Source organism: Xylocopa sonorina, chromosome 10 (assembly GCF_050948175.1).
Source record: "Xylocopa sonorina isolate GNS202 chromosome 10, iyXylSono1_principal, whole genome shotgun sequence".
Taxonomy (NCBI): Eukaryota; Metazoa; Arthropoda; class Insecta; order Hymenoptera; family Apidae; genus Xylocopa; species Xylocopa sonorina.
Genome location: NC_135202.1, coordinates 9,122,380 through 9,140,164, shown reverse-complemented (window position 1 = coordinate 9,140,164; position 17,785 = coordinate 9,122,380). Strand labels below are relative to the sequence as shown.

Here is a 17,785-nt window from a genome sequence, read left to right as displayed (position 1 = left end):
CTCGAGACATCCTCCCTTTCACGGATCCCCCATGGGTCCCCGTGCACAATGGGACGAGTGATTGCGTCGCTGGTCGCCGTACGCGGCAACAATTCGACCGGCCTTGGTCGTGTCCCGCTGAAATTGTTCGGCTGCCGGAACCTTTTTTCGCCCGACTGCGGCACCCTTGGCGCGGCGAAACGACCGCGACGAAGGCCGCGAAGCTCCCGGACGTGATCGCTCGAATGATCGAGCTGGCAATCATTGTCTCTGTTCCGCGAGCGTAATGACGACGAGGCGCTGGTGGAATTATTTGTCAGTGTCATCCGGGACATGCGTTGTCGGCCGGGTACAGAGTGTCTCGTGGTGCTTTTCGTGGCGCGGATCGCTCGCATCGCGCGGTGGTTAAGTGGATTCTCCGGTTCTGGGTGGTTGCTTTCTTTGCCGTCTCTTTGAGGCGCGAGACAGAGGGTTTTTAGAAACTAGATGCGTGCAGGCTCGTAGAAGACTTAATGCAAGATGGATAGAAGTGAATCGCAGTTTCTTTGGAGACTTTTGAGGAACTCTCATCGAACGCTACGCAAGATTTTATATGACGTTACCACAAATTTTACATCGAGACCAATCGAGTAATTTCTTTAGATAATAGTGACCATTTTTTGTTAATGTTTCTACTCTACAGAATACATTGGGATACTGCCTTCGATGAGTCCGCGTAATCTCTCCGTGTAAGTCCAGTCTGTATTGAGAAGCGTGGCACGTCCCCTCGAAACGATGTTGCCGGTCGCTTAAGGAGATTCCTGGTGCCGCTGGTCATCGTCCTGCGGGAAGTTAGCGTGTAACTTCGCGTAGGCGAGGGACGCTGGCCGCGAGATATCGAGCCCCGATCACCTTGATGGCCGTTTGTTCTCCAGCTACCGAGAATCGCCAGGCACGCACGTAGGAAGTGACACAACACGCTCCCTCGTAAGCGAGCTTCGCCCGGCAAAAGCGTGGATAATCAGGGAATAGATTGTTGTCCGCGCAAGGAACTTGCGCGCGTCTATGGAAAAGAAGATAAATAGAGGAAAAAGGAGTGGGATAATGTAGAGGCGTGATAATCGTCGAAGCTGCAGCCACGAGGCGACGCGGATGGCCGACGCGTTCTCCAAAATGGTTCTAACAGAGGTAACTCTGAAATTGAACGAACGAATGTGCTGGGAAATGAAAAATATTAAAGGGTCCAGCAATTTACGTTACGCTCTGCTCCTTTTACGAGTAATTTAAACCGCTTTTCGAATTATGCTCGCACCGTGGCGATATTAATCGTCAAAAGAGCTGAATTTTAATAGCAGCTGGATGACTCGTTAGCTTTTGGTTTTATCACCTTCGACCCTTTCGACTACGGAAAAATGCTAATTGCAATTTATCGCCAGCGTGCGTAAAATTGTGAAAATTACCGACCAGGTGTACGCGTGTTCTGCTTTAAGTGCGTGCGAAGGGGATCGTCAAACCGTCTTGTTTCATGGATCTCTCGGTGGAATAATGCACAACGCCGTGTCTTGACAGGGCGACCTTTTAGGGTGCATTCATACCGCTACGCTGTCTCTCGTTTAAATAGCAGAAGACATTAATCTCTTTCCAACAAATACTCTTTCACCTTTCACCTTACTCGAGAACCCTGTTCGACATCCGAATAAGGGGATACAGAGAAGATGAAGAAATGCCACGTAACGTGGAAAACAAGTAGAGTAATATAAAGTAACGACGATGAAACTTGATATTCGTAATATTACTCCTCGCGTTCTCCGGGATCCACAGTGTCGTCAAACTAAAAAAGATATCCAACTGTAGTAAATTCAGTGGGCTATATAAATTTGATTACTCAAACCAGAGGAACAATTTAAATCTCGCGTTTCTGCTCGTCGCGACATTACGAAGGCAATGGTACTCGCATGGCCAGTTGCGTCGGTGCGAACAGAGCTTAGAATTCCAACGTGACTCCGCGGCTGGTAAAGCGCTTTCGGAAAAAATGCTGGAAACCACTCGGACCACACCCACGCTCTCTAAGATCCGGCCACATATTTGCGGAGGTCGTCTTGCGTCGTAAACAACATAAACATAACGCAGTCGTACCGATGGACCACACCCGGCGCACACACGCGCGCACACGCACGCGAAGGGGAGTCCCCTATCGTAACAAGGGTCCGCGACGCGACATCAGTCTTCGTGGCAGCCTGTGGAAACGGAATAAAGAAAAAATAGCGGAGAAATAATCGACCCTTCGATAAGTTCGCCGATCGAAATAAATCTAGCGAGATACCAGCGGTTTTCCTCTTTTTATCCGGTGGACGTTCGCCTCTAGCGTTTGAAACATGGACGGTCCGCGCAGACAAGCGTGTTTCGCACTACGCGTGCATTTGTCGCGCGAACGTTTCAATGTTGCAAAAATGCACGCGACAAACGCTCGCGCGTGTACGACATACCTCTCTGCATTAAGCGTGATACGATACTGGATCGTCGCGTTGTAAAACTGGTGTCCTATATTTTTAAACGTCGCGCTTGGACGAACTGCGAAAAATATAGACTTTCATACGTAGTAAGGATTTATGCAAATAAATTGTCGATTAACGTGTTACTTGTTAAGAATGTATTTCGAGGAATATGTTTCGTTTTAGTTTCGACGTTGAAATAAATTCGGCGATTTAGATCTCTTCCGGTTCGATTCGGAGGTGTAATACTTCTGTTTCTCTGATTACCGTCATTCTCAATATTTTAGACGTTTCCACGGCCTTGTAAATGGTGGCGGAAGACACAACTGGTTCGTCGTTCACGTGGGTTACGATATCGCCTGCGTGTAAACCTCCTCTGAAATGAAACAAAAATATATGATTTTTATAATGATCGATACCTGGATGATGGAAAGAATAGTTATGATCGTCTAAACGTACAAATGAGCTGGCGATCCGACGATTACTTTATAGATAAGAACTCCGTGCCTGATGTTGTGTGGAATTCCTTTCAATTTCTTTTGCAGTTCATAAAAGAGATCTGGTGTAAGGGTGAGCATCGTGACACCGATGTACTGATTTCTAGGTGCTTCCGATGCGATTCGTATACCTATGCGAATGTAAAATCGGCCAATTTTACGACTCTCGCGCGTTTGATATTTCTCATTCTATTTTAAAGAAATCTTCCTTTACCTTTTCCTTTCCTGCGCATTTCTGCTCTCTTTAAGAAATCCTTCGCGTAGTCTATAGGTATGGCGAACGAGATGCCAGACGTTACTTTCATCGCGTTTATACCAATCGCTTCGCCATTTAAATTGACCAACGGTCCACCTGAGTTTCCAAACTAGAATGATAAAGAATTTATAAATTATGGACAAAATTAGGATATCAATAGAAAGAGATACTAACAGTGATCGCAGCATCAGTTTGAATGTAAGCCATCTGCTTATTGTGTAGGCCAAGTTCTTGACTCTGTCTATTCACACTGCTTATTACTCCGCTTGTTATCGTGTTACTTAAAGCTAGTGGAGATCCAATAGCAACCACGAACTCCCCTGGCCTAAGGTTCGCTGAAGAACCAAGCTTCATTACTGGCAAATTTTTCTGCACGAAAAAGAAATAATCTTCAAGTATAAAGATAAGCATTCACTGAAATCTACACGAACCTTGTTAATTCGCACAGTTGCAAGATCACTGTGCACATCAATGTCCTCCACGACACCGGTATAAGTATTCCCATCGTGAAGCCGTACCTATAAAATAGATCACATAAGAATTTTCTAGGGATAAAACATTTATTATAATTGTTACCTTCACAGTTGTGTTGGGCTTGTTGGTAACGACGTGAGCATTTGTTAATATTAGCCCATCCGATTCTACAATGAAACCAGACCCATTGCTTATATTGAACGGTTTACCTGTATGAAAATCGAGTCTATTTTATGATTAATGATTGCTGAAGGAGAAGATTATTTTAATTGTCGCAGTGTCACAGATATAATCCACATTTACCTTCTGTTGTTCTGAATCTCAATGTAGACCACCGCTGGGGCTGATATCTCCACTACGTCAGCTATAAAATTATACTTATTTCTGTTATTATTATTATTATCATTACCGTCCCAAGAGAGGGTTTTAGCATGTACAATGAACAAAGAATTTATCAGGTTCCTAAATCGGTTCTCATAGTCATCTTTGCATTTGTAGAAAATATAACCAAACCCGGAGAAGAAAACGGTGTACAGTACGACATTTCGAATTGTCTTGTCGAACGATCGAGGCTTTTGGTCCTGCGTGTAAGAATTTTTGTATCGCGAGAAATGATGCACATACAGGGGTGCTAAAAATTGTTTGCACTGGAGCTGATTTCTATTCAAAACTGTCCAAGATACACGCGTCAAGAAGCCAGCCATTTTTCGATCGCCCAATCAGAGGCCTTTCCCTTCAGTCTGCTTCCGAATACGAATCTCGCGCGGAACGAACGCGTCGCTCGAAAATTTCCGCAATCGTAAGTTCTACAAGAAAATGACAAATAATATATTGAAGAAAGCAATAAATTTGCTATTATAATAGTCCCTATTTCACCCTAAAACTCGAAAACGGGTGGAGTAATAAAATTTTAAACTTATCTCAGAAGGCAAAATTTGTAAATTACGAAAACTTTGATCTTCTATTTAAGTAATTATTTCTAGATTTGAAGAACAGCAAATTTCACAGAAACTTCTTCATTCATTAAGCTTTCTGATGATATAATCAGTTTTTTATTCCGTCAAATGGAAGCAAAGAAATTTTGCGTGAAACGGTGAGAACTGCAGTTTAAACTTACTGGGTTTATTTTAATTTCTCGTACATTTGCCGCTTTAGAAGTGAGAGAGAGAAAGATATATACGAAAGCTATAAGAAAGAATGAGACAGATGATACCACCTCTCTTCTGGAACTGCTGGCGCCATCTCTGTGAAAAGTGCTCAAACTGGTCGCTCAGCGTTATCGACAGCGAAGTGAACTACTGAAACACTAGCGCCATCTGTCGAACAAACGCTGAAACTAGTCAGCAATTAATTCCAGTACTTTCCACAGAAATGGCGCTAGTAGTTGTTCAGTGGTTTACTTCGCTGTCAGTAATTGTGTGCGACCAGTTTGAGCACTTTTTACAGAGATGACGCCAGGGATTCTTTAGTAGGGTAGGTAACATCTGTCTCACTCTTTCTTGTATATCGTTCTCTTTATTACCTCAAAAGTGGGAGATATAAATTGTCTGACTCTTTCTATTCAATGAAAATAAAGGAATTTATTTACTTCGTATTTACACTTCCGTTCGTTTGCTTGCGCAGTTTCATCTTGCTACGCATTTTCAACTGTCGTGGATTCTTCAAGGTCTTCACTTTGTGTTTTGATGTAATCTTCTTATTTGTCCCTTTCTTCTTCAATGTTTCAGGTGCCTTGCTGCTACTTTTGATTACTGATGCGTTTGTTTGTTCTTCGTTAGATTCTCGTGAATCGTCTACTTTCCTCTTTTTCACACTTTTAATCATTTCTTTTTCAGCACTAGCCTTACGTTTCTTAGCTTTCTTCATTTTTGTATGCTTCTCCCTATTGGCATCACATTCTTTTTCAGTGTGACCTATAAATGAGAGAAGTACGTCATTATGGTATAATAATCGAAGGAATCAAAGTTGAAATTATTATAAAAAAATTAAAATTACCAAGTTCATTGCACTTGAAACATTTCCCAGTTATTTTTGGCTTCTGGCCACACGAATGATTCACTGCTACGCATCGTTTGCATGTTTCGCAATGCTCCCAGTTTGGTTTTACGCATCGCTCGCATATATCACAGTGTTTGTAAGTGAATCCGTTCTTCGAGGTACACTCCTTACATACTTTACAATGTTTATTTTCCTTGGCGATCCATTTCTTACATTTCTTACAATACTTATAGCCCTGCGATTTAGGAAGCTCAACCAGATTCAAAGATATGTTTGTGAATATCCTAATAGGCGATGGCAACTTGGCAGTCTTGTTATCTGTTCTGAATAATGCGTGATTGTCGTAAGATACTTTGTAATCGGTCATTTTCAAGTCCTTCAAGCCTCCCGATATACCAGGCGGATTGCTTTTCTGTTTTATTATAGATTCCATGAAATATGGAAAGATAAATATAATCTTTAAACGATCATCCTCGTCTTCTATGTTGTTCCATTTTTTATGAAGATCAGAAATCCTTTTTATAGTCCAAGATATCGGTTCCACTCTGCTACCAAACGGTGGATCGCATATTAGATATGTGTCTTTTCCATTATTTTGCATGATAAAATCTTTAAACACATGCATAGAGTCTTGATGGAAGAAATGATTATTTAGTAGATTGTACCAACAATAATTTAGGGGTCCAAAAAAGTTGTGCTACAAATGGAAAAGCATAAAATTTATAGTAATTTCAATGTATTTAATTTCATTTATTGTATTCTCGAACGAACTTACAAATCTTCCATCCAGATCTAGTAAAAGCGAAGATATTTTATCTTCATGATTCTCTAAGACGTATTCATGGATTTTTGGAGTGCCAATACAAAGAAGTTGTTTTGCACCAAGTTTTACAAGAATATTCACTATATCTTCTGTCGATTGTTTTGTAAAGAAATACTGAGCTTCCTGTTTAGAGTTCTCCAAAGGTTTCAAGATTTCTGTGGGATGTTTCATCTGATAGTCTGTTAGCCCTTCCTTTAGATGATGATTTTCATGTTTGTCTAATGCATATCCTTCGTTTTTGAGCATCAATTGATCGCAAGTGAAACAATAAAGTCTTCTATCCGCTGGCGCACCCATTACTTCATTAAATCGTATATATAATGACCTATGATTATAACGAGACGCATATTTCTTCCTCTCTTGCTCCCATTTCGCTGTTTGCTGTTTTGTTAATTTTTCTCCCTCTTTCAAATAAAATTTACATATTTTTCTCTCACGACAAGCAGCACATGCGTAGAATTTCTCTAAATTCCCATTCTTGTATTTACCAAATAACAAAGTTGGTCCTATATGAATACAGTGTTATCGTTAATATTTTTACATATTCTTTTATTATATCTTTATGTCATAGAACGACGAATTTTATTGAAAATGTTACCATGTGGACACTGAGGATGTTTAGTCGGATCGGACCAGAAACATTCCATGTTCGATAATTATTCATTTATCTTAATGCTAGCAAAATTATCGAACAATTTGGGGACGATTATTTACATCGATCTTCTGAATAAAGGATCAAGCGTACTTATAAAAATCTTTTATTTATTCTTTAGTAATTCACTTCAGAAACTTCTATTTGTTTGCAAAACAAAGTATACCACGTGGATTCCTCAACGTGAAGTTGGCCAATTCTCGAGACGATTCGAGTGCTGCTTGCGATTCTCGAATCTAGTTTGAACGCGCCCTCGGTAGTTCAAATGTATCGCGACCGCGAGTGGTGAAGTGCATTTGGATTACTTTTCAATGGATTAACCGGATTAATTGGGCAAAGGATATTACAAAATGGATTGGACTAACGTGGAACAGCTGCTGTTTTAAAGTACGTACGAAATTTGCAAGGAAACACACGAATTTATGAACATTATTTCATTGGAGTTGAAGTAGGACACGGCGATACTAACTTTCAAATTCGATTGATAAATGTTTGCGAAATTTCTATAAATTCAAACGAAAATCAACTCTTTAATGAAATAACAAGTCGTCGATTCAAGTTCATTGCGTTTTATTATAATATCCTTCTACAATCACTATGTTGCTTGTTTTATCACATGTATATTTATATACATATACATATATGTTTTCGAAAATGTAACTGCTAATATGCATATATAAGGCAATTTAAGCCTCTACAGGCTATAAACATCTTCGTGCGTTGTTTTCTCATGATTGGTTTTGATGTCCTATCGTACAAATACAGATAATAATACATTATATTACAATATACTCGGATGCTCATCTTTAATTGGACCATAGGTACACGTTGATACGAAAAAGGGAACAAAAAAATATATGTATGTATAAGTATCATTCTTCTTCGGTAATTTTCGTAATACTGTATCGATAAATAAATAATTTCGAGAGCGTTTAAAATTATAGTAAAAGTAAGCTGGTTTTATGTGTGTATATATATATAGGGTGATTTAAAACGAGTTGAGTTTCACAAGAGCGGGCGATTAACAGATTTGTCTTTTGTATTCTTTTCTTCGTTTTCGTTTAAAAGCATCTCTAGATCATCTATACAGAATTGACACACCTCTCCTCTTATTCCTAAATTCATCTCTTCGAGTCGTTTCGTTAGGCTGTGCTCACACATTCCGCTAGATTATATATATCACAGACTATCCATTTGCAATTGGGAAAAAACATTCACTAGAAAATCTCTTATCTTGCAAATACTTCTACCACGTGACGGTGCATCTATTTGCTATGTTTACAGAATAATTATGATTATAAATTAAGTCACTCGTATATGTATATACAAGGGATTAGCGATATTTAGAGCTGTAACCGGTGTCATTTAGTCTAAACCGTCGCACATACATAGAATATTAAATAACAACGTGTATCTTCTTTCAGTAATCTATATATGGAGTACACAATACATAAATCTCTCTTTTCTATCGTCGGTTAAATATAATATACATAATACTGCAACTGTGCAAGTGTATGAATATTGTGATTGTTCCTCAGTTTTCTGTCGGAATTTTATTTCACGGAAACGAATATGCGTCAGAAAAAGAAAGCACTTTCCTCTTTTCCTTTTTGTATATATCCAAAATAATTCACGAACTTCGTCCTGTTTTCTCCTCATCTAAATTTCATAATAATTACTGGTTCGCACATTGTACATATCTTCATAGAGAAAGTTTCCTCAATGGAAACCATCTTGCCATTATACTTTGTATATATCTGTTTTAACCAACAATATTTGTGTTATTCGTTAGACTACTACGTTTAAATAATTCTTTGTATATACATAATTGACTACAAAGCCTCTTCGTCAAGCCTGCTGCATAAACAGATTCTCAGTCTAACGTTCAGAAGCATCGAAACGTGTACAGGTAAATCTAGAAATTTACAAAATAAAAAACCGTAACATATGCTACAATTAACTAAAATCTTAAGTAATACAAAAAATTTGTTTGTGCAGCAAGCAGTAGAGTTTCAGAGAACATTAGGATTAAATTTCATTGTATAAGCACGTCTTTTTTCTTTTTTTTTTCCTTTTTTAGTAAGTTCACAATATTTTTCTCCATTTCTAACGGCTAAATGCAACGCTAAATAGGATTCGTTTTAGTAAAATCCGTACAAATATCGTTGACTCGATGAAAATTTCGTATAAACACGCCGAAAGCATTTTTTTTTTGCGAAGATATTCAGTTCGTATCGGTGCCAAGAACACGTTGCCTTGATCGATGTAGATGTGATAGAAAATTTGTTAAATAGACACACAAGCTAATTAGACCTGCTGTAGATTAAATATTGACCATATTGTACTTTGGGAAGTAATCTTACTTTTTTTTTTCGTGTGAAAGAGTGTATATAGAAAGGATCTTATCGGTTAAGCATTTTTTGTTGCACGAAATTTTCTGTTAACGAGATGGCAGTAATCGAAATTTGAAAGATAAGCAAACGTACGCTGTGTGCACTGCGATTCTATCAACGTAATTCTATCGATTAGAAAATGGAAATTAGAAGATAGATCGAAAGTAATAAAATTTGCTATGCAAAATTATCTCTAAGTTGTATAGTTTTCAGTAGGGGTAGAATACAAAGTTTAATATTTCTTAGCGTCGACGACTTAAAAATCAAGGTTTAACCCACCTCTAACTTCTAATCGTTCATCAATTATTAGACACATAAAGATTTTAAATTATCTCGAGAAAATTACAAAGCTATCAGCTTCGATTGACACGACTTCCATCTCTCCTGCAATTTCCTACGTTGTTCTACGTGATGGTCCGAGAGATTCCTCGACATTCCCACCTGGCCTGTTTTCAGCTTCCTAGGATCCAGATTCGCCCCCAAAGTTTGCACGCCTTTCGCGAACTTCGAGAAAGGCGACAGAATATCTTTGGCAGTAGACGCTACAGGGCTCGTGACGTTCATCACGTTGGTCTTTATCGATTTTAAAGCGGATTCACTCTGAGAGGACGTAATATTCAGCGTCAAGTCCTGCTCAGACGTGGATCTCTTCTTATCTTGAAGTCTATTCTCCGTTTGCAATCTGTTCCCACTCATGTCGCTGAGTATTAATTTGCTATCGACCTCCCCAGTGGAGTGGCTGATGTTCCTTGAAAAATTTAACGTCGACGACGAAAATATCCTTTCCTTGTCATCCGTCACGTTTTGTATAGTTATCTCTGGTGTCTTTTGAGGGGAAGTACTCAAGGTGCTAGTGCCAGAGCCAGTCAGTGGTACGTTCAATGCTTCTCTGTCAGAACCCTGCTCGGATAGCTTGTTGGGTCCTATAGATAAGTTTTGGTTCTCGTTGTTCCCATTAGTGTCCACCACGCCTGCATTCTTTACGCCCATTATGATACCAATGGAGGGAGTATAGGCTTCCATCAGGTTCTTATTATGAGTGAAATTCTCTGGTTTCTCCAGAGGAACTGGCGGAATACCAATATCCTCGTCGTCACTGCTGCTGCTGCTGCTACCGCGTTTCCCTTGAACCACGCCAGAGATATCTCTGCTGCCAACAGTGAAAGTGGGCTTGGTAGGCACCTCAGGCTTTCTACCTATGCTCTTCGCTAAGTCGATTGGCTTTCTGGCGCTGAAGCTATGACCTAATTTATTCAGTTTGCTAAACTGCTCGGACATGTTGCTCAGAGCTTTCGTTCCTGCGCTTTTCAGCGCCAACAACTGCGTCTCTGAGACGTTCCTGGTCAGTTCTGGGAACGACGAGATGTCCAGCAAACCCGTGGACCCTTTGCTATTCACTAACTTACTCTTTCGTCTATCTAAAGTGACGTTCATCGCTATAGGAATCTTTGGTAGATTGGCTATCTCCATTGCCACAGAGATGGCTTCGCAGATCGACCTTAAAGACTCTGGAATTAAATGCAAATTAAATGGTATAATCAGCCTTGATTGAGAGACACGAGAAAATGATATCCTACCGATACTTTCTTCCTCGGTCTTTATAACAACCGCCATATTGTTAAAAAACCGTAAATTTGTACTACGGAACATGTGAAAGTAACCGTACTCGTTGGCCACTTTGTAATTTATCCTAATGCAGTGGAAATGCTTATTCTTAAAAATGGAGACCATGCTCTCCGGCTGGCCGAACTCGACCAGCACGATATCCTCAAGTGGAACTCTTTGGTAGTTTGTTACTTTGTCGATTTGGTCGTCATAATCGGCAACGTAGTAGCTATCGCGTGTTAGTATAAGAATAGTATCCATTTCTGTTTCCGTTAAGTCGCCAGTCCTATGGAAATAAATGAAATGATAAGAAATGGTTCCCTCCTTGAATTCAAAAGTTTTAAAGCAAAAAATCAAAGTGTAGCGTACACAGGATCAGCATCTATGAGGCCCCAGCTGCCTAAAATAATTTCTGGGTCGGGTATAAGCATCTTCTTGCAGTCCTCTATCAGTAATTTCACGTGAATCGCCGTAGCAGCGTTGTCCTCCTCTTCTGTACGTTCTTGAAAAACCTCCTCGCTCACCGAGTTCCCTAACATCATATCGATCGTGGCTTGCCTATAGACATCCTTGAAGCGATTTAAATAGTATCTGAAAGAACAAAGGTCTTTTAAGCGTATGCCTCGAAGCTGGCAAGCTACGTTAAAAAAGAGAATGAAATAAAAAATGAATACAGGAGATACTGTTGCGGAGGAAAGTGGATCGGAGCTATTTGTTTCTATCGTGAATGTAAAGGTCGAACCGAAAGTCAGGCAAACTCTCATGCAAAAGAAAGAAAAGAATCACGTGCAACGTAAAAATAGAATCGTGTTACAGACACGTGGAGTCGCAGTTCCGTTTAGAGTTCTGGTTCTTGTCTGAATAAAAGAAGCAACAACTGGTTTCAGATTTTCAACGTCACACGTTTTATTTATCGTTTATTTCTGGTTCGAGTGACAAAAATTTCCAACCCAAAGCCTAGAACAAACCTTGCCAAATGATAGATAGCAGTGACATAAAGAATGTCGGGATAGGTGGCGAGTTGAAGCTCTATGTTTGGTGGTTTCGCGGGTATTAGCTCAAGGCAGCAATTATCAAGGATGTCTAAATAGTGCGACCAATCGGTATTCAGTTGATTAACGTCGATGGAGTTCCCTAGCAAGGTATCTATCGCCGCTTGACGTATGTCATCCATAAAGTGTTGCTGAAAATATCTATGGGAAAATGAAAGGGTAGTGTCAGGGATCTATATGTATGTATAGACTATATCAGTATTTAAGCGATGATTGTGGTTTGTTAAAAGAGAAGAGAATGAAAAAAAAAAAGGTATCGTTAAGTGTTGTCGGTGTCTAATGACGATACGAATAATGTGTAGCAATTTATTCGTTTTAAAAAATGTTACAACACCTAACAGATTATATATCCGCGGAATATCTTGCACGATAGCATTTGAAGTGATGTATCGTGTAGGATGTGTGAATGAGAATGACGTTCGATTGCAATGCAGGTCGTGTGTCATAATTGTAGTCCAATTGTACCTGTTCGCAGAATTCATGCCATCTTTCATTAAACCGGTAAATTTTCTTTCCCCTGTTCTTGTGTAATCACCCTATAAGGAATAAAATAAACTAGTATCATAGAAGTTCAGCCATGTTCCAATCGAGGTTTTGCTTAAGATCTTTAATCGGGTTAGAGTAGACCTGTGCAACTGTGTAACACACGCATATGTTGTAAATGCTCAGTCGTACACACGAGGGGTTAATGGAATCATCGAGCTTCTCAAAGCAAAACTTGCCTCGAATGGTCTAACTCGTGAACTCGGGAATAATTTAGAGTTCTCGGTAGGCCAAGTGGTTTCAAATACCAGACATGATTTCCCCCTACGCAGATTGCTCCACTTTAGGGCCATACCACGCGAAGGGAAATCCACGCGCAGATTCCACCTGCACAGGCCTGAATTAGAGCAAAACCAGCGTGTTTCTACGTGGTACGAACCTTCAGAGCGTTTGTACCGGCGTACTGTTTACTGATAATGTCGCCGTTATTCGCCCAAAGCAATTGAAATGTTTGTCTGATGTTCGTCGGTAACGTTCCGTCTGGCGGTATCAATCCTAGCTTCGAAAATTGCATTTCCATCACGGCTTTACCCAAAGCGGTTTGCACCACGTTCGTTCTATCTAGACAATCTATACAATTCACCCGAAACACTCCCTTCTGCATGCAAATTGTGCCTTGCTTATCGCGCCAACAGTAACCCATGTCTGTCAATACGGTAGCTAATGCGTTGATCAGGATAGACACATTCTCAAAATGCATTCCTCGACTGCGTGTTAGATACAAAAAAAAAAAACAGTTTAGCGACAATTCAAGAGGGTAAATTCGTGTTCAGCTGAAACCCCGAGCGACTGCTTACCAGTATTCGTGGAAATCGAATGTCGTGTACGTTATGTCCGGATGATTGTAATTTATCAGATGGTTGCTGTACGCCTCCCAAATTACCTTCTCCTTCCCGGTTTGTTCTACGAGATTCACGATACAAATTGGGCCGTACAAGCTCAATTCTTCTGTGAAATGTTTCTCAAACGCAACCTGCGTCTCTGCCTCGTCTAAACGATGAGAAATTAGTATCGTGGAAAGTGTCGCTCATGTAATATTCTTTTTATCGATTACCTTTGTCTATACGTGGGGGTGGTTTATACTTATAGCCTGGTTGAGACCAATATACAGGTACACTGCCTCGCACTTGAACAAACGATACTTGGTGATCGTGATACCAAACCAACTGCTCCGTTTCCACGTAGTTCGCGCATTTCCCTTCGTCGTCAACACCGCGTCGCTTATACCTTCGCGGCGGCGAAAAAATCGATTTTCGTATAAACAAATTTATAATTCAAGCAACGATAGAATGATAAAAAATATAATTACCTTGTTCCTGCACGGAACCTACTTCTTCTAGATATAATTGCCAGATTGAAGGTTTCATGCTGTGGCTGATCATCAATGCCCACTTCTACTTTGCACTTCTCTATTTGTACATACCCTTGAATAACCGGTAATATCCAACAATTTGCTTTGTCTGTCTACAAAATTGAAATATTTTTGTAACAATGAGCACCTTGTGAAATGATTAAGTCAACTAATTCAGAAGGACCCTAACTTTTAAGTTAATTATGTCCTGTAACATGTGTTTGTTCCAAAAGAACCTATCATCCACCCTTTGCCAAAGTGGCTTGGTTTGTTCATCCTTGTCCCTCTCTGATTCTGAGACACAAAGCCTCTGTAGACTATTGGTAATGTCGCCAGTTTGACAAAAATAAAAGGAATCAGTTTCTGTGAAAATTTTGATCAATTCATCCAAGATTCTCTTCTCAAATCTCTCTTTATCTTTGACAATGCTCCTCTTACTGACCGTAGACTTCACCTGTGAATATTTTTGTCCGCATTGCAAACTTTTCACTACATCAATTTCTTCCTAAACGAATTGAACAAATTTACCTGAGATGTTGCAAGTGCAGCTGCCTGTTGAGTAGTATGTTTTATAGTGTTTGTAGCACTCTTGATGGTTCCCCATGTTTTGGCTAAGGCTGCCTTCTGTGGCACATCGAACAGGCTACTTTGACTTTTCTTCTTTGGCAAATTCTGATGCTTCTTGCAAGGCAATAGCCCAATGTCATGGTTTTCATTGCCAAGATGTAAGAATGCAATTGATTTGATCTTATATATAATATGACCCCCGTACAACTCTCCGGCTGGTGCGATTTCTTTGATCAACATTAAACGAGGCTCTAACACGCATGGTTGTTCTATTTTGCCAACAATTCCATAAAATATTCCAAGGCATTCCAATTCCTTCGGAGATGCCCATTCCCAATCTGGAAAAGATTCTATTGCTGGTAAAAAAATTCTCCAAGAATATCAACATTAGAAATTAGACTTTCTAAAGCATGAATAATTTTATCCATTAGCTAATTCCACTAATTATAACAGAACTCTCGCGTATTTACATAATTCATGAACTATAGCGATTGCAAAATCACACGTATACAATTGCCTTTTAAGGCGGTTCTCTCGTATTGTATTATCTGAATAACGTTAATTCGATTACAATTTAATGTAACATTCCCGTCTGATTAAGCAAGATCGTGTAACGCGATTAATGAATGAAAATTGCGTGGAACAACATAGATTACGTTCCACGGGAAATCGAACGTACCCCAAACAGGAACAATGAACCGAGTATCGCAACGTGTATCCTACTTGATACGGATGTTCATACCGTTCTGTCAAACCCTGAATCCGAATACCCACCTGATTTCGCGGAGAACTCCCCCGTGTATTTGTCACACCACAGGCTGTATCTCTCTTTCACGAAAATAAAATGTGTGTCGGTACGGAGCAGTTCCATGCTGCCGACTTTTCCACTGAACGGCGATTTCTACGCTGCATGTGGAACGTTAGCTCTCCCGACTGTCCTATCACGGACAATTCGCCATCTTGCGTGCACATAAGACCAACAACGAGCCCGTTTCGCTGACTGTGCTATAATGCGCGATCAAGAGAATAGATGGCGAACAAATAAGGAATTAATAATCGTTAGACCGCGAACGTTCATGCGTTTACGAGGATTTTAAACGTGAGAAACTCGCAACGCTCGATTAACTTTTACGATGTAACATCAGCGCGGTTTTAAGTTGCTTAAGGGAGGGATAGAGAAGGTGAAAATATATAATTATTCGTTTATTATACTTGGAGATGTTTCTAGTAATGAATAAAACATCTCTTACAGTTTTTGCGGAAGGTATACAAAGTTCCCGAAATTTTGTCGAACGTTTCGCATAGTTTTTTTACTCGATACAAGAGCGAATGATAAATACTTACTATTTGAAATACATAAGATTTATTTAGATAATCTGTGATTACATATATTGTATATGTTTCACAATAACTGATAAGTACATCATAAATACAAAGAAGCGTGTGAAAATATGCAAATAACGATTAGTTAATGTTATCATTAATATCATCGTACGTCCACGTTCATGGAGAATATTTTAAAAAGATGAACCTTTTATACACGTGTTTCTCTATTGAAAGAATTTAGATCGTTTCCGCGGCGAATTTACGACAGTCGATAGGTGGTATTCGAAACGTATCTTCCTCAGTAATTAGAAAATTCATAAAATTTAACAAGCATTTTTAACATTCTTAAAAAAAAGAATAAAAAAACCCGTTTACTCGCTCCTCCCCTCGTTTGTTTCCTTGTTCCTTTTTTCTTCTTTGGTTTTATCAATTATATACTCCTGCCATTTTCTGTGATTAAGTGTTTGAAAGTCATCCACTTTGGCTATCAATTTCAAATACTGGGACAATTTCAGCAGCTCCTTGTCTTTCCTTCTGGTGATGTGGGCGTGTTTGAACGGTTTTATCTTCAAACCCGATTGTGGATTCATAATGAAGTTCCTTCTGATGTCATCGAACATTATCGTGTTCTTAGCGGAGAACTGTTTAAATTTACCCCAGATGATAGCCAGAGGTTTAGCCTTGATGGTGCCATACCTCGACGTATGGACATTGATCATGGCGTTCAAGTCTAGGTGGCACGCTACCTTGTAATAAGGATTGTTAGACACACCGAGCACTTTCATCTTCTCGTTTATCCATTTCATACTCGTCGCCGACCAGATCACTATATCGTAATTTAGGTAAGCCAAAGTTAGAAACTGATGGAGAAACGGACGCATCAACTCCGCACCCCATTCCGCCGTCGATTTGTGATCGAATATCGTGTAGTCTATATCGAGCACCAACAGTTTCTTTCCTTCCCTGAACGGATTTAATTCTACAAACCTGTAGTAGTCAATTCTACATTGGATTTGAAACAGACACAACTTAACATTCTCTATTTCCTCTTCCTCAGTCTTAAAGTCATTAATTACATCGGGTAAGTCTTTGGGCGCGTGACACGCCATGGCGATGTCCTCCTCGCGGGAGCCCATCAGCATCAGCTTGAAGCCAGGCTTCATGCCCAAGTTCCTTAGGATCTCCTCATCTTGAGATGCTTTGTCTGGTGAAAAGAAAGATTCTATAGACACTCGACGGTGTTTACCAACGGTACTGTAAAAACGCATCAAACGTAACAACAGGACAATGGTTTGAAATCAAAGGGTGAGCGTAGAAGTTATTCCAATCAATTATAGTATGCGAAAATTTTATTGGAATACTAACTGTTATTTTATGGAAACTTTAGGTGTCGATAAAAACTGAAACGATGCGTGTCGACGGGAAAGCGGGAAGGTAAATACAGCAAAGGGGGGTGGGAAGGTCGTGAGAACAGTTCAAAACATAACCTTTGGTTCGAAGGTTCAACAGTTTCTGACGTTCCGGAAGGATGTCAGTCTCCTTGTGTATCCGTTCTTTCAGACCGCGAACGGTATCGCCCAGGTTCACATCGGGAATCTCGATTTTTTTCCTGCCCCATACTATAATGATCTTCCCTACATTCTCCATTTTTTTCTCGAAAATAATGACGCGACACCAGGCGATGTATACTATGAAGTAGCCGAACCTGCACACACTCCCATTAAATGTACACGTATACGAAGGCCATCGTGGAATAAGGTGCACGGATTGTACTTTTGTGTCAATACTGTAATGCGAG

At 39.8% G+C, this 17,785-nt stretch overlaps 4 protein-coding genes across 5 annotated transcripts; all 4 read right to left on the bottom strand.

Annotated features, from left to right (window-relative positions):
- Positions 1-2,588: 2,588 nt before the first annotated feature.
- Htra2 (HTRA2-related serine protease) lies at positions 2,589-4,398 on the bottom strand. Its single transcript, XM_076903239.1, has 7 exons — positions 3,981-4,398; positions 3,780-3,903; positions 3,635-3,721; positions 3,378-3,572; positions 3,162-3,312; positions 2,910-3,078; positions 2,589-2,826 (listed from the first exon to the last, which is right to left on the bottom strand). Exons 1-7 carry the CDS (start codon positions 4,379-4,381, stop codon positions 2,664-2,666), a joined length of 1,290 nt encoding a protein of 429 aa, XP_076759354.1. The 5' UTR covers positions 4,382-4,398; the 3' UTR covers positions 2,589-2,663.
- An 863-nt stretch (positions 4,399-5,261) lies between these two features.
- LOC143428211 (rRNA N(6)-adenosine-methyltransferase ZCCHC4) lies at positions 5,262-7,230 on the bottom strand. The gene is made up of 4 exons (XM_076902932.1): positions 7,097-7,230; positions 6,451-7,004; positions 5,673-6,372; positions 5,262-5,590 (listed from the first exon to the last, which is right to left on the bottom strand). Exons 1-4 carry the CDS (start codon positions 7,143-7,145, stop codon positions 5,262-5,264), a joined length of 1,632 nt encoding a protein of 543 aa, XP_076759047.1. The 5' UTR covers positions 7,146-7,230.
- Positions 7,231-8,150: 920 nt separating this feature from the next.
- On the bottom strand, positions 8,151-15,657 carry Sp3 (phosphatidylinositide phosphatase spermathreecae). Of its 2 annotated transcripts, XM_076902251.1 has the most exons (12): positions 15,436-15,657; positions 14,623-14,999; positions 14,285-14,548; positions 14,053-14,207; positions 13,798-13,970; positions 13,541-13,733; positions 13,123-13,450; positions 12,666-12,736; positions 12,117-12,341; positions 11,518-11,739; positions 11,121-11,434; positions 8,151-11,051 (listed from the first exon to the last, which is right to left on the bottom strand). In XM_076902251.1, the coding sequence occupies exons 1-12, from the start codon at positions 15,530-15,532 to the stop codon at positions 9,886-9,888; spliced, it is 3,585 nt and encodes a 1,194-aa protein (XP_076758366.1). In that variant the 5' UTR covers positions 15,533-15,657; the 3' UTR covers positions 8,151-9,885. The 2 variants fall into 2 exon arrangements, with proteins under 2 accessions (XP_076758366.1, XP_076758367.1); XM_076902252.1 differs by lacking the exon at positions 12,117-12,341 and having other exon boundaries at positions 15,436-15,656.
- A 350-nt stretch (positions 15,658-16,007) lies between these two features.
- Positions 16,008-17,785, bottom strand: Ublcp1 (Ubiquitin-like domain-containing C-terminal domain phosphatase 1). The gene is made up of 2 exons (XM_076902993.1): positions 17,475-17,785; positions 16,008-17,191 (listed from the first exon to the last, which is right to left on the bottom strand). Exons 1-2 carry the CDS (start codon positions 17,632-17,634, stop codon positions 16,359-16,361), a joined length of 993 nt encoding a protein of 330 aa, XP_076759108.1. The 5' UTR covers positions 17,635-17,785; the 3' UTR covers positions 16,008-16,358.

What these genes read in the sequence shown, in the direction of transcription:
- Htra2 (XM_076903239.1), bottom strand. Translation starts at nt 4,381, where the DNA reads ATGGCTGGCTTCTTGACGCGTGTATCTTGGACAGTTTTGAATAGAAAT. An exon ending in AGCCCAACACAACTGTGAAG is followed by an intron (nt 3,722 to 3,779) that starts GTAACAATTATA and finishes TCTATTTTATAG; the next exon opens with GTACGGCTTCACGATGGGAA. An exon ending in GTCGGATCGCCAGCTCATTT is followed by an intron (nt 2,827 to 2,909) that starts GTACGTTTAGAC and finishes GTTTCATTTCAG; the next exon opens with AGGAGGTTTACACGCAGGCG.
- LOC143428211 (XM_076902932.1), bottom strand. Translation starts at nt 7,145, where the DNA reads ATGGAATGTTTCTGGTCCGATCCGACTAAACATCCTCAGTGTCCACAT. An exon ending in TAGATCTGGATGGAAGATTT is followed by an intron (nt 6,373 to 6,450) that starts GTAAGTTCGTTC and finishes TTCCATTTGTAG; the next exon opens with CACAACTTTTTTGGACCCCT. An exon ending in TTTCAAGTGCAATGAACTTG is followed by an intron (nt 5,591 to 5,672) that starts GTAATTTTAATT and finishes TCTCATTTATAG; the next exon opens with GTCACACTGAAAAAGAATGT.
- Sp3 (XM_076902251.1), bottom strand. Translation starts at nt 15,532, where the DNA reads ATGGAACTGCTCCGTACCGACACACATTTTATTTTCGTGAAAGAGAGA. An exon ending in AGGACATAATTAACTTAAAA is followed by an intron (nt 14,208 to 14,284) that starts GTTAGGGTCCTT and finishes TCAATTTTGTAG; the next exon opens with ACAGACAAAGCAAATTGTTG. An exon ending in GACCGAGGAAGAAAGTATCG is followed by an intron (nt 11,052 to 11,120) that starts GTAGGATATCAT and finishes ATTTAATTCCAG; the next exon opens with AGTCTTTAAGGTCGATCTGC.
- Ublcp1 (XM_076902993.1), bottom strand. Translation starts at nt 17,634, where the DNA reads ATGGAGAATGTAGGGAAGATCATTATAGTATGGGGCAGGAAAAAAATC. An exon ending in GTTGAACCTTCGAACCAAAG is followed by an intron (nt 17,192 to 17,474) that starts GTTATGTTTTGA and finishes TCTTTTCACCAG; the next exon opens with ACAAAGCATCTCAAGATGAG.